Here is a 14,278-nt window from a genome sequence, read left to right as displayed (position 1 = left end):
GCTACAGGTGTTCCTGGTGGATTTCCTCATGCTAGAAAAAAGAAACGCACACCTATAAAGGCGAGGTGCTGGCTAGCGGAGTAGAAAACTAGAAAATAAGTGAAAGCCGCACACTAAGAGCTCAGATGCAAAAATGTTATAACCTAATAACCAACGTTTCGACAGCAAAGCTGTCTTCATCAGGGATTTCCTCATGCAACTTCAGTCAATCTGTGTCATTGTAAAATACCAACTCATCTCAGGCTTGGAGAACAGCCTTCACAGAGTACCAACATTTTGGCAAAACATTTAAATATAATTCTTTAAGTATTGAAGGAAAAAGGAAACCGCACACTGCTCTTGATAGTATCACTGATATTTAATAAGCTTTACGTATCGACCTCACGGCCTTCGTCAGAGCTTTTGGGAATTAACAGCATGAAAAATGCTTTAAATGTAATACACAGAAAATGCCGTATTGCTACAATCACTACAGTTTACTCGCTGCTTTTCACTGAGTTGAAAGGCGGAGAGAGAGTGTGTGTGTGTGTGTGTCTCAAATCCTCCTGGAATCCAATGTCTTTAAAGTCCAATAAGGGTGTTCCTCTCATTCGCGTACCAAATGGCACCCTATCTCCTATATATAGTGCACTACTTTTGACCAGATAGAGCCCTGGTTTTGAGGGCGGGGCCTAGTTTTGATATTCATAGCTGTCATCAAGTGCTTCTCTGTCAGCAATAGGAGGGCCTGGCAGTCAATCTCCTGGGAACGTAACTCATTGGATATGTCCCGCCTACCTAGAGGAGGAGGAGAGAGGGGGGAGAAACTAGGACGGTGGAGAGAGAAGAGTTGTGACCTGAGAGGGAAAAACTCATGGCCCCAGGCATATTGTGTAAGATATGTGCATCCATTACAATATTGGTTCAAGCAGCTTTGAATCCCAAGTGAAGCCATAAAGATACCTGATGTAGGAGCAGACTTGTTCCACACTCCACTGTGTTGGATTTTCACTACAGTCTTTTCCTGCGATCTGTCCATAAGAGGGACTGAACGTCTCTCCTCTCCCTGCTCCCTCCCTCTCTCTGTCACCTCTCTTCTCTCCCTCTCTTCATGCCGACGCAGCCTGGTGGACAGGGGGCTCCTCTTCCCCCTCAACCTTCTCTGGGCCTCATCAGAGCCGTAGGGCCACTTCATCTGCAGTGGAAGTAACAACATGATCACGATCAGACATTTCCCCATGTAATGCTTTAGAGGGACAACAGTTTGGGGTTTCATAGGTAGATCAGATAATTGCAAATTTGTTGATATCACGTCTGTCTGTTTAACTGACCTAGTCTCGTTCCAGATTTCTTTGTGCTGTTTTGCCAACTTGCCATGATTGGCATTATCAATGATCATAGGAGTTGGCTAAACGTACACACAGGCTATGACCTGTCTAAGGAGGAAGTGTTCTCTGGAGCCCCCGTTGATCCTCTCCGGGGGTCGTCCTCTCCTGCCCATCGGCCTATGGCCCCAACGACTGGCCTTGTCCACCTTCAACTCGCTCAGATTGAACCTGACAGAGTGGAGGGAGAGAGAGACAGTCGGAGGAACAGAAAGATGCAGAGGGAGAGTTGAGGTCTGTGTGTATGGTTTCTAGAGTTTAGCCATCATGGGGAGATATTCCACTGAACACAAAAACATTCCAAGAATTGTAGTCTGGTTCTCTTGAATTCCCCTTGATCCTGGATGGGAACAAGTACATATGGCTATTGGCTACAAGTCCACATATGGATTCCAGGGGCTTCATCTGGGTTGGGGAATAGTTTATCTGGGTTGGGGAATAGTTTATCTGGGTTGGGGAATAGTTTATCTGGGTTGGGGAATAGTTTGGGTGAATTTGGGTAACTTTCTCGGTGTCTTTTCATTTTTTCAACAAACAAAAAAAACGATTGGAAGATTCATGGAATCAGGAGGGAATAACCATGAAGTCTAGGAATCTTCCAACTGTGATTTCTGGAAAACCTGGGAATTTAGTGAAAGTTACTGGTATTCTGCAGTCCTATGAGGAAAACTGGACTGACGTGACACAGGTCATGGAGCAGAATCGTTTGGATTGGAGGAAGGTATGAACGTAGCATCTCTTCCCACAGAACTCACACTGCAGCACGTCTACCAGGCTCTCAGCAGCAGGCTCTACAGTACAGCAGTAGAGGACACACTGTTAGAAGGATGGACAGACACATGGACGGATGGACATGCTCGCAGGTATTCACACACCACATACACCGTCCAGGGTGAGGATATCATCCTTATCATCACTCATGTCTGAGTCACTGGAGTTGTCTGGCTGCTCAGCATCCACCAGGCTCTCTAGCTCTCCATCCCGATTGGTTCTCATCTCAGATGTTAGACCCCCATTGGGTCTCATCTCAGGAGCCAGGTCACCATTGGTTCTCACCTCCCAGGCTTCAGGAAGCGTGGTCTGCTGCTCTGCCCCTAAAGACAAACGGCCCACCTGAGGCAGGAAGGAACACTCCACTGAATCTATGATTGGTTCACATAACAATATACTGCTATGGAGGGCTGAACAACATGTTAACCAACAACCAGTAGGAGAGGAGACTGCTTGGTCAAGAGGACATTTGATATATTGGGGGGTTGTGGTTGGGGCTTCAAGATGCAGTGCTTTGCTACTGTCCAAGATTGACTTGGGGTTGAATGCACAATCCACCATTCAGTGAAGAAGGGTGAGGGAGGATGGTGACTACTAGGCTACTATCCATGCCTTTGGGGACCAGGACAAGGCCTGAAGTGTTTTAATATAGGGAATTTGAAATGATTTATACTTTTACTTTTGATACTTAAGTATATTTTAGCAATTACATTTACTTTTGATATTATATATATTATATTATGTTTAAAACCAAATACTTTTAGACTTTTTACTCAAGTATTTTACTGGGTGACTCACTTTTACTTAATTTTTTTAATGAAGGTATTTTTTTACTTTTACTGAAGTATGACAATAGGGTACTTTTTCCACCACTATGTAGTACACTGTGAACGGGTGACTACTAGGCTACTATCCATGCGTTTAGTGACCAGTTGCAGTGTGCACTGTGGAGCTTCCACCAGGGAACCGGGAGGAACGGCTGCTTCTCTGACGACTAACTCTTCTATGTGGTGAGTGAAGATGAGAGGTCTATCTCTCTCAGGGCTCCCTGATAGGGTGGCTGGGGGGGGGGGGTCTGGGCTTCTTACCGCGGTGGCAGGCAGTAAGGAAAGGGGGGAAGCAACTGGTGTAAAAGGAGGATGACGAGCGGATCACAGTGCGGCTGGACGGAGGGACGCAAGGGAATCCCAACCTGCCTGGAGGAGAGGTTGAGAGAGAGAGTTATGTGTGTTGTTGCTCTATGGGAACTGCCAGTACTTTGTGTTTGAGTGTCTTGAAAAGTGCTATAAAGCAGTCCTCACTGATTACATGATTGTTAGACAGTAATGTTGTGTACCTGTGCAGTTCTCTGTATAATTGGACTGTATGTCTTTACAGAGTCTGTTTGAACCATCCAATGGAGAGATTGTGGGTGGAGGGTTTGGGTCCTCTCCTCTCTCCTCAGAGGTCTGGATGTGTTGGGTGGCTGCACCTTCAGCTCCACAGCTACGGTCTGGGGAGGGGAAAGGTTCTGGAACGTCTGGGAAAGATTCTGGAACATGTGGTATGCTGGAAGATTCTGGAAGGGCTTCTGAATCAGTGCCTCTGCCACGGGGAGCTCCTCCTTTGACACCAGAACCCCAGTGGACTGGACCTCCTGAACTGAGTGCAGGGACAGCCTCTTGAGAGATGCCAGAGGAGGCTGGAGCAGTCTGGGGAGAGAGGCCTGGGAGATGGGGCCAAGACGCAGGGTGGAGGGCTGGAGCTGGGGCTGGCAGAACAGCTGGGGCTGGAGCATGCTGGGACACAGGAGAGGAGAAGGGGCTGATGACGACACTACTGGGGAGGTGGGGTGGTCACTGTCTGCTGGGGAGGTGGGGTGGGGACGGGCTGCTGACAGGAAGAGGAGGGGACTGGGAGGCCATCCCCGGGCTGGGATTGGACGGTGGTGGTGGTTTGAGTGGGAGTGACCAGGGGCTGGAGGGTAGGAGGTGGGGGAGGTGGCATGGGGTGTGAGGCGCAGGGCGATGGGGTGCAGCTGCCGGTGGGATCCTGCTGTGGTCTGCTGGACAATGTGCTGGTGGGCGCCCCCTTGTGGCTGGGAGGACAGTGCAGCTGGTGCCTGACCAATGCATGGGATTGGACAGGCGTGTACGACACTGGAATGGCAATAAAACCATGTGAACAGACATGAGGGGTTGGATATGTGTAACAAACCCACACTAAACCCTGCACTGGCACAAAACCTTGCACAACCTGTGGATCCTCAGGACCAGTACTGCCTAACCCTGATTCAATCCAATAGAGCACAACAGTTATAACCATGGTGACTTGACTTACCAGGCGCGATAAGCTGGTTTGCTGATGTTAGCCGAGTGACGTTGGCCGGTTGGGTCTCGGCTCCAGGGGTGTCTGTCGAGAGGTCAGACTGCTGCCTGGACCTCAGGGGACAGAGGGACATCTTGGGCAGTGAGCTGACCAGGACATGGCCCTGGGGCCGGGAGGACGGCTGCGACAGGACACTCTGGCCAGTGGCCAAAGCCCCGGGGAGGTGGGACCGCACAGCCAGGCTCTGGACCTAAGAGAGGAGAGAAGACACACGTTTTAGGTAAATATTACTTACATACATCCAATGTCTTTGAGCAGGTACTGGATATCATATATGTGGGTATGGTGTCCCTCAGGGCTCCACATTGGGGCCTCTATTGTTCCTGATATATTGACTACATGACCAAAAGTATGTGGACACCTGCTCGTTGAACATCTCATTCCAAAATCATGGGAATTAATATGGAGTTGGTCCCCCCTTTGCTGCTATAACAGCCTCCACTCTTCTGGGAAGGCTTTCCACTAGATGTTGGAACATTGCTGCTATAACAGCCTCCACTCTTCTGGGAAGGCTTTCCACTAGATGTTGGAACATTGTTGTGGGGACTTGCTTCCATTCAGCCACAAGAGCATTAGTGAGGTTGGGCACTGATGTTTGGCGATTAGGCCTGGCTAGCAGTCGGCATTCCAATTCATCCCAAATGTGTTCGATGGGATTGAGGTCAGGGCTCTGTGCATGCCAGTCAATTTAAAAAATACAAAATAAAAATATATATTTCACCTTTATTTTACCAGGTAGGCCAGTTGAGAACAAGTTCTCATTTACAACTGTGACCTGGCCAAGATAAAGCAAAGCAGTGCGACAAAAACAACAACACAGAGTTACACATGGGATAAACAAACGTACAGTCAATAACATAAGAGAAAAGTCTATGTACAGTGTGTGCAAATGTAGTAAGATTATGGAGGTAGGGCAATAAATAGGCCATAGAGGCGAAATAATTACAATTTAGCATTAACACTGGAGTAATAGATGTGCAGATGATGTGCAATTTGAGATACTGAAGTACAAAAGAGCAACAACAAAAAAATAACAATATGGGGATGAGGTAGTTGGTGTGCTATTTACGGATGGGCTGTGTACAGGTACAGTGATCGGTAAGCTGCTCTGACAACTGATGCTTAAAGTTAGAGAGGGAGATATAAGACCCCAGCTTCAGTGATTTTTGCAATTTGTTCGTCATTGGCAGCAGAAAACTGGAAGGAAAGGTGGCCAAAGGGGGAATTGGCTTTGGGGGTGATCATATACCTGCTGGAGCGCGTGCTACGGGTGCGTGTTGCTATGGTGACCAATGAGCTGAGATAAGGCGGGGCTTTACCTAGCAAGGACTTGTAGATGACCTTGGGTTTGGTGACGAATATGTAGCATGGATGCCTGCTGGATTTTCTACATCTGTCAGCAACGGGTGTGGCTGAAATAGCCAAATCCACTAATTTGAAGGGGTGTCCACATACTTTTCTATATATAGTGCATGTTACAGTGTATTCAGATATACAGTATGCCACATGTCCACATCTAGCCATGAAATACCAAGTCAAATATATACCACCTGTCCACATCTAGCCATGAAATACCAAGTCAGATATATGCCACCTATCCACATCTAGCCATGAAATACCAAGTCAAATATATACCACCTGTCCACATCTAGCCATGAAATACCAAGTCAGATATATGCCACCTATCCACATCTAGCCATGAAATACCAAGTCAAATATATACCACCTGTCCACATCTAGCCATGAAATACCAAGTCAGATATATGCCACCTGTCCACATCTAGCCATGAAATACCAAGTCAGATATATTTTACCTGTCCACATATCTAGCCATGTCAGACACTGTATATACCACTTAGCATATGCCTTTATCCAAAACGACTTACAATGCAGTGATCACATAGGCCTACATTTTTTTTTATTGAAAAATAGTATAAAATGTATTTGTCGTCCAGCTATATAAATGACATCTCGGTAGTAGTGAGTTGTGAACTTCTGCTGTGCTTTCTGACGACAGGCTAGCTAGCCTGCCAGGCATGTAAAACCTGGCCATTCTTAACCTTTTCACCTTTAACCCTTGATCCTATTGGTGGTTGTTGACCTGGGAGGCGGAGAGTTGAGAGGAGCTGCAGAAGGCAGGTCAGGGTGGACTGCTGCCACGGTGGCCGCAGGGGTCAGAATCAACTGACAGACAGAAGAGGCGGAAGAAAGAAAAAAAAGCGAAACGACACCAAGAAGAAAGAGAAAAGCAGGAAAAAGTTAGTAGAAACTCCCAATGTGAAAGAGAAATTGTTGGAAAACATCAGTGGAAAAAGAGACAGAGAAATTGTAATGATTACAATGAAGCTCTTCTTTTACTTCCTATAATATTTGGGCAAGTAGATCGTTTATCATGCGCAACAAAACTGTTAGAGTAAGAGGGAGATGGTAGGTACCATCTGGGCCTGGTTACAGGAGGCAGTCCCCAGGAGCATGACCTGCCGGGTAATCCTGCCTGTGGTGGAGCTGGAACCCAGAACAACCAATCAGCTGGCCTGTTTCTGGAGAGGCAGGGATGGGGATCTGGAGACAGACAGACAGAATTGCAGTGGTCTCACTAGGCATTGGTAGGCAGATAGATGTTTGAGATTGTGATTCTGGTACCTGGGGAACCATGCAGTTGGCTGCAGGGGGGTGAGGTAGGGGACTGTCTGTTACTGTGTGGCTGTGTCTGTTGCAGGGATGCTGTCTGCAGCATGACGTGTTGCTGCTGGGCAGCATACATCTGCTGCAGGCACTGAGCTGCCATGGTCTGGGGCCTGCTGTGGATGGCCTGCTTGATAGAACGACACAGCAGAGAAACACTGCTCATATTGTGTAGTGGGGATGGTTCAGTGACTACCACACAAGACAGACCTGAACTACTCTCACCAGACCTGATGACCAATTGTATCTCCCAGAACTAATGCCTCGTCTTAAACTCAGCCTGAAATGGGTTGGATTCCAGGCATGTGGATGACCTGGGTTTGGTACATAAAATATATTAAGTTTGGGCAACATCATCTAATTCCTTTGCCAATTATATGGCTGCCTATAATAGCCCTATATATCCATGCACAATCGTTCACCTATCACCGCTGTTACCTGGTTGGATTTGTTACTAGACCTGACCCATGGCGAAGTGGCAGAACAAAACCCTGCGGGTTCAGACTGTCACAATCATGTTCTAAACGCATCAAGCATTAGAACCGACGGAATGAAAACCTAGACACAGTACCACCTGCAGTGTGGGAGGACCATACACAACAGAGCAGAGGTCTTTACTGTAAAAAGAAATGTTAATTAAAAAAAATAACATTTCTCATTTTGGAGACAAAGTCAAGGCTTTTACAGCCATTATCACCACAAATAAATGCAGGTGTAATTTATATACACTACTGTATCAACAAATTGCTAAAATTGCATTTAAATCTTTATTGCTTGACAACCTTTTGAATAAAATTAGGCCTACATTAAATTATTTAACAGAACATATCCTTTATTGCTGAATTAACTTTGTAGCCTAATACATTAAACAGTCTACTCTCAAGTCACCATTTAGTACCATCGGTGTGCATTTACATGTTAGTAATTTAGCAGACACTCTTATCCAGAGCAATTTACAGTAGTGATTGCATACATTTCACTTCATGCATTTTTATTTTTTTGTACTGGCCCCCCGTGGGAATCGAACCCACAACCCTGGCGTTGCACACACCATGCTCTACCAACTGAGCCACAGGAAAACTAGAATAGAATAGACTAACATGTCCTTAATAGGATATTGTCTTGTGTGCACATGGTCTGTGTGATCAGAGAGGCTTTGAGAATTAAGCCCTATAGCTGCCATGATATGAAACAAATCACACAAAATGAATCTTCTGCAGACTCAAAAAATGTTACCATGGCAACAACTTAGATTAGGCCAGGAATAGCGCAGACAGTTTTTATAGACCTATGACGAAGACCGAGAGTAGGAGACGTACAGACTGTCCAATTTACAAGACATCGTCGTTTTTAATGACCTGATATTGTGTTATTCTGCTCTGGGAGAGATCAAAAGGTTCTATTTTAGATGTAGAAAATAGTAAGTGCTCCTGCTTTCACAAATAAATTGCACAATTGAGAGTGCACAAGGCGCACGCCATAGGCTAAGACTCCAATGTATCTTATTTGTAAGCCTGTATACAAATAGTTTTGTGTCTAGTCTTTTTGTTGGAGCGTTTTGAGAATTAATGCAAGCAAAATCATTCAACATGCAACAAACAAAAAATGTAAAGTTTTACTGGTAGTATCTATTGCAATACTACTACTATTTGTATGTCCACTAGGTGACACAAGACTCGGGAAAAGATACCACAGGTTTTCCAGACTTCATAAATCATGCTAATGTTGAACAGAGAACTGCTGGTATCTGTCTTTCATGCATCATCATGGATTCTGTATGACTGTAACGTGGTCATACGTGTAAGTTTTGTATTGCAAAAAGAATACCAATCAATCTATATTTCCAAAATATGATTTTCATATCAATAACTCCATTTCAATTTCCACATATTTTATAGAATTGAAATTATATGTAGAAATGGCAATATACAATGTAATTCCCAAGGACCCCACAAAGGTCTAGTTCAGGATGTAGACTCCCCCCCCCTCACATTTCAGTTGGTACAATCGGAATGCTGGCGAACACATTCATTTTAAAGTATTGTGGTGAACAGAAAATGTACTCATTGTCTATCATTATAATATATGAGATTAACATTATTTGCCTTGTATTATATATATATATGTTTTATATACACTGAACGCAGAAAAATATTTTGTATCTTCTTGTTTAGTTTGTTGATTTGAAGTCATTTGTTGCCCCTTTTACATTCCGCTAATGGATTCGTCCGTCGCGAGGCCTTTACAGTAGTAAGGAGTGTTGTTAGGCGGATTACTTCCAGTTTTACATTACTTTTATGTCTGAATTTTGTAAAATTAAGAAAACGCCAATTATTCGTTTCCATAGCTAGTCAGCTAGCTAATTATTTTATCTATCGATATAGGTACAGAAGAGAGGTTTTGGGTGTGGTACACAGCTAAGTTAGCCGCAGTAGGAAGGCATCTTCAGCGAGCGGAGTGTCTGAATCTGAGAGTTTATAATGCCGACGTTGCGGGACAGCAGCATGTCTCACCCCGGCGAAAACCCTTACCAAGTCCGGGTAAAAGCTTACTACAAAGGGTAAGTACACAGTTAGGGTTTGCAATTTGTTTTGGCATTAAACAAATCGTTATTTGTCTCGTTAGTAACTTGGTCTAGGCTTTATTAGCCAGATAGTTAGCCAGGTAACGTTAACGAGAAACTTGACAGGCAAGTGGAACTATCCAGACATGTAGCTAGCTGCTAGTTTAGCATACACGTTATTTTATCTCAAATCTATTTTAAGCAAGTGAAACTTCACCCCCATTGTTTCATGGCTTAATGGCTACAGGTTCTGAGACATGACTTAAGTAACGTTACATTGAACTTCGTTAAGAGGCAAGCTAACTGGTGTTGGCGATGAAGCAAGCGAACGTTAGCTGGATGTTTGATTCTTGTCAGGGTCCTCATAGTCAGCTAATGAAGCTGGTGTGTTGTCCTAACTGGACTGAACCATTTAACAGCATGATATGAATAACCTACATTGAATAACCTTTTTTTTTGTTTATTTGCAATAGATTAGAGATTAGAGAGCCTATTTTGAGATGTCACTGTTTGTGGTTCAATTATAGCTAGTGAATGGTGATCCGTAATTGTATTCAAAGATTGAAATCACTTGTCAAACACAGATGTTGCCTAACACTCCTTGTGTGATGCCGAGTCTGTGATTGTGTTTTTTTCCCAGAGGGAGACTGGCCAAACGTGTATTACCAGTAACTTCTGCCAGACCTGTTGTATTTCATGCTAAGTCTACATAGCCGCCCAGCCAGCACTATTGTCTCTAGGTAATTAAACGAGTTGTTTCTGGAAGCAGAACATCCATACTATTTCTGAGATGACCGCCTAGGAATGTCAAGTATTTGGAGAATCTGGTATGAAGCATTTAATTGGTTTGTCAAGTGCAGGGACATGCCTCTCATTATTAAGGCAACCAGGCTATATATATAAGCATTGGCTGTTCTATACATTTGTGAATGAACAGTGGTAAAGGCAATAATATTTCAGTAGAGAAAAGCTTGTCTCTGTTAGCCTGGATCCAAGCGGCACAGTAATGTTTCACTTCATGTTGAAGCAGAACAACTAAGTTTGGATCCAGGAAAGGCCGACATCCCTGTTGGCTCTCATCCGAATCACATTTCTGATTCTGACCTTCAGTCCTATATACAGTTTTTGCTGTACTTCCTTGTATCAGTCATATACTGTTTCTATGGCTCTGCTCTTTATATATGCTTTCATACTGTCCTATAATAATGGCCAATTTGACATAAATACACAGGGCCACTTGGCCTCCAAACCAGACGCAGGATTCCTGAGGAGAGCAGGTTGAATTGTTGACAGAGAACTAGGGTCAGCGAGAGAGAGAGAGATTATTTTCCTCTCTTGGTAAGTAGGCAGTGGCAGTCTTTTATAGCAGCTCTCTGTCTGCATCAGTGCACAACACAAAAGCCTGATTTGTGTCCCAAATGGCACCCATTCCCTATATAGTGAACTACTTTTGACCAGGGCTCTGGTCAATAGTAGTACACTGTGTATATGGAATAGGGTGCCATAGGGGTTCAGCCCCGGCTTTGTAAAGAGGAAGTGTGTTGTCATATTCTTATATTCAATGAAAGCCCTCCAAGCACATCACATCAGGCACAAAGCTGTCAATTCTCTCTCTTCTTTCCCACCATCTTAGTTATCATAATAGCCTGATAGCCAATGGCTTTAAGTGCTCAGAACAACCACTGTACCCTCTATGCCGGGGCTATTCAACAACAACCACTGTACTCTCTATTAGAGGTCGACAGATTAATTGGAATGGCCGATTAATTATGGCTGATTTCAAGTTTTCATAACAATTGGTAATCGGCATTTTTGGACATTGATCATGGCCGATTACATTGCACTCCACGAGGAGACTGCGTGGCAGGCTGACTACCTGTTATGCGAGTGCAGCAAGGAGCCATAGTAAGGTGCTATCTAGCATTAAATATATCTTATAAAAAAACAATCAATCTTAACATAATCCCTAGTTAATTACACATGGTTAATGATATTACTAGTTTATCTAGCTTGTCCTGCGTTGCATATAATCGATGTGGTGCCTGTTCATTTATCATTGAATCACAGCCTACTTCGCCAAACGGGTGATTTAACAAGTGCATTTTCGAAAAAAGCACAATCGTTGCACGAATGTACCTAACCATAAACATCAATGCCTTTCTTAAAATCGATACATAGAAGTATATATTTTTAAACCTGCATATTTAGTTAAAAGAAATCCAGGTTAACAGGCAATATTAAACTAGGGAAATTGTCACTTCTATTGCATTCATTGCACGCAGAGTCAGGGTATGTGCTACAGTTTGGGCCGCCTGGCTCGTTGCGGACTAATTTGCCAGAATTTTACGTAATTATGACATAACATTGAAGGTTGTGCAATGTAACAGGAATATTTACACTTATGGATGCCACCCGTTAGATAAAATACGGAACGGTTCCGTATTTCACTGAAAGAATAAACGTTTTGTTTTCGAAATGAGAGTTTCCTGATTTGACCATATTAATGACCTAAGGCTCGTATTTCTGTATGCTATTATGTTATAATTAAGTCTATGGTTTGATATTTGATAGAGCGGTCTGACTGAGTGGTGGTAGGCAGCAGCAGGCTCGTAAGCATTCATTCAAACAGCACTTTTGTGCGTTTGCCAGCAGCTCTTCGCTGTGCTTCAAGCATTGAGCTGTTTATGACTTCAAGCCTATCAACTCCCGAGATTAGGCTGGTGTAACCGATGTGAAATGGCTAGCTAGTTAGCGGGGTGCGCGCTAATAGCGTTTCAATCGGTGACGTCACTCGCTCTGAGACCTTGAAGTAGTTGTTCCCCTTGCTCTGCAAGGGCCGCGGCTTTTGTGGAGCGATGGGTAACGATGCTTCAAGGGTGGCTGTTGTCAATGTGTTCCTGGTTCGAGCCCAGATAGGGGCGAGGAGAGGGACGGAAGCTATGCTGCCAATACTAAAGTGCCGATAAGAACATCCAATAGTCAAAGGTATATGAATACAAATGGTATAGAGAGAAATAGTCCTATAATAACTACAACCTAAAACTTCTTAACTGGGAATATTGAAGACTCATGTTAAAAGGAACCACCAGCTTTCATATGTTCTCATGTTCTGAGCAAGGAACTTAAACGTTAGCTTTTTTACATGGCACACATTACACTTTTACTTTCTTCAACACTTTGTTTTTGCATTATTTAAACTAAATTGAACATGTTTCATTATTTATTTGAGACTAAATTGATTTTATTGATCTATTATATTAAGTTAAAATAAAAGTGTTAATTGTTCATTCAGTATTGTTGTAATTGTCATTATTACAAATAAATAAATACAATCGGCTGATTTTAATTGGTATCGGCTTTTTTTGGTCCTCCAATAATCGGTATCGGCGTTGAAAAATCATAATCGGTCGACCTCTACCTTTGTGTTGTGCACTGATGCAGACAGAGAGCTGCTATAAAAGACAGGCACTGCCTACTTACCAAGAGAGGAAAATAATCTCTTTCTCTCGCTGACCCTAGTTCTCTGTCAACAATTCAACCTGCTTTCCTCGGGAATCCTGCCTCTGGTTTGGTGGCCAAAACTGTTGAGATTAGGATAAGAGCAGAAAAGTTTGGCAGGAGTCAGGGCAGCCCGCAGGCAGTGATTAAGATTCACTTTTGACAAGGAGGAACATGCCAGGGCTATTCAACAACAACCACTGTTCTCTCTATGCCAGGGCTATTCAACAACAACCACTGTTCTCTCTATGCCAGGGCAATTCAACAACAACCACTGTTCTCTCTATGCCAGGGCAATTCAACAACAACCACTGTACCCTCTATGCCAGGGCAATTCAACAACAGCCACTATACTCTCTCTGCCAGGGCAATTCAACAACAACCACTGTAACCTCTGTGCCAGAGCAATTCAACTATATTCTTAAAGGGGCCAGATTTGAATATGGCCAGATATTTTCTACATGGGATTACTCTTCCTAAGACTGGTTTAAAAAAACAATACACAATTAGAATCTTAGAAAGCACGTTTATTTAAATAACATGTTGCTAAAAGTTTATTTGAAGTGCTTTAAGAGTAATTCAGTGCATCAACTTTTTGAAATAATGGAACGCATTTATACTTAACAGTGTATTGTACGTACATACATTCATCTTTTGTTTGGATTTATCATTTCATTTTGTTTTTTTACACATAGGAAACATGGCATATCTCTGTTGACCAGCATCACATTCTGTTCTATATCTATTCAGTTCATTCTTTCCTGTCTTAATATAAGAAAAACACACACACACACACACACACACACACACGTGTTTCCCTTCTAATGGGAGAAATTGCACTGTTGAGATTAGGGAAACAGCAGAAAAGTTTGGCAGGAGTCAGGGCAACCCGCAGGCAGTGATGAAGATTCACCTTTGACAAGGAGGAACATGTGTTCGTTTTTCTGGAATTAATGTAAGATAAGCTGGATCCACATGTGTATGTTGATCAAAACATTGTTAAAAGACAACACGCCAATGCTCTTATGTT

General features: G+C 43.5%; 1 protein-coding gene across 1 annotated transcript in view; it reads left to right on the top strand.

Moving 5' to 3' along the window:
- The first annotated feature begins 9,390 nt into the window (after positions 1-9,390).
- The window catches only part of LOC115157519 (protein kinase C iota type), a 31,126-nt gene continuing 26,238 nt past the window's right edge, over positions 9,391-14,278 (top strand). Inside the window, exon 1 of the mRNA XM_029705835.1 lies at positions 9,391-9,747. Coding sequence (XP_029561695.1) covers positions 9,668-9,747 — 80 coding nt within the window. The 5' untranslated portion in view covers positions 9,391-9,667. The remainder of the gene's footprint in view (positions 9,748-14,278) is intronic.

This window comes from Salmo trutta, chromosome 21 (genome assembly GCF_901001165.1).
Source record: "Salmo trutta chromosome 21, fSalTru1.1, whole genome shotgun sequence".
In the NCBI taxonomy this organism is placed as follows: domain Eukaryota; kingdom Metazoa; phylum Chordata; class Actinopteri; order Salmoniformes; family Salmonidae; genus Salmo; species Salmo trutta.
The sequence above is the reverse complement of the archived record's forward strand: the minus strand, read 5'-3'. Positions and strand labels throughout refer to the sequence as shown.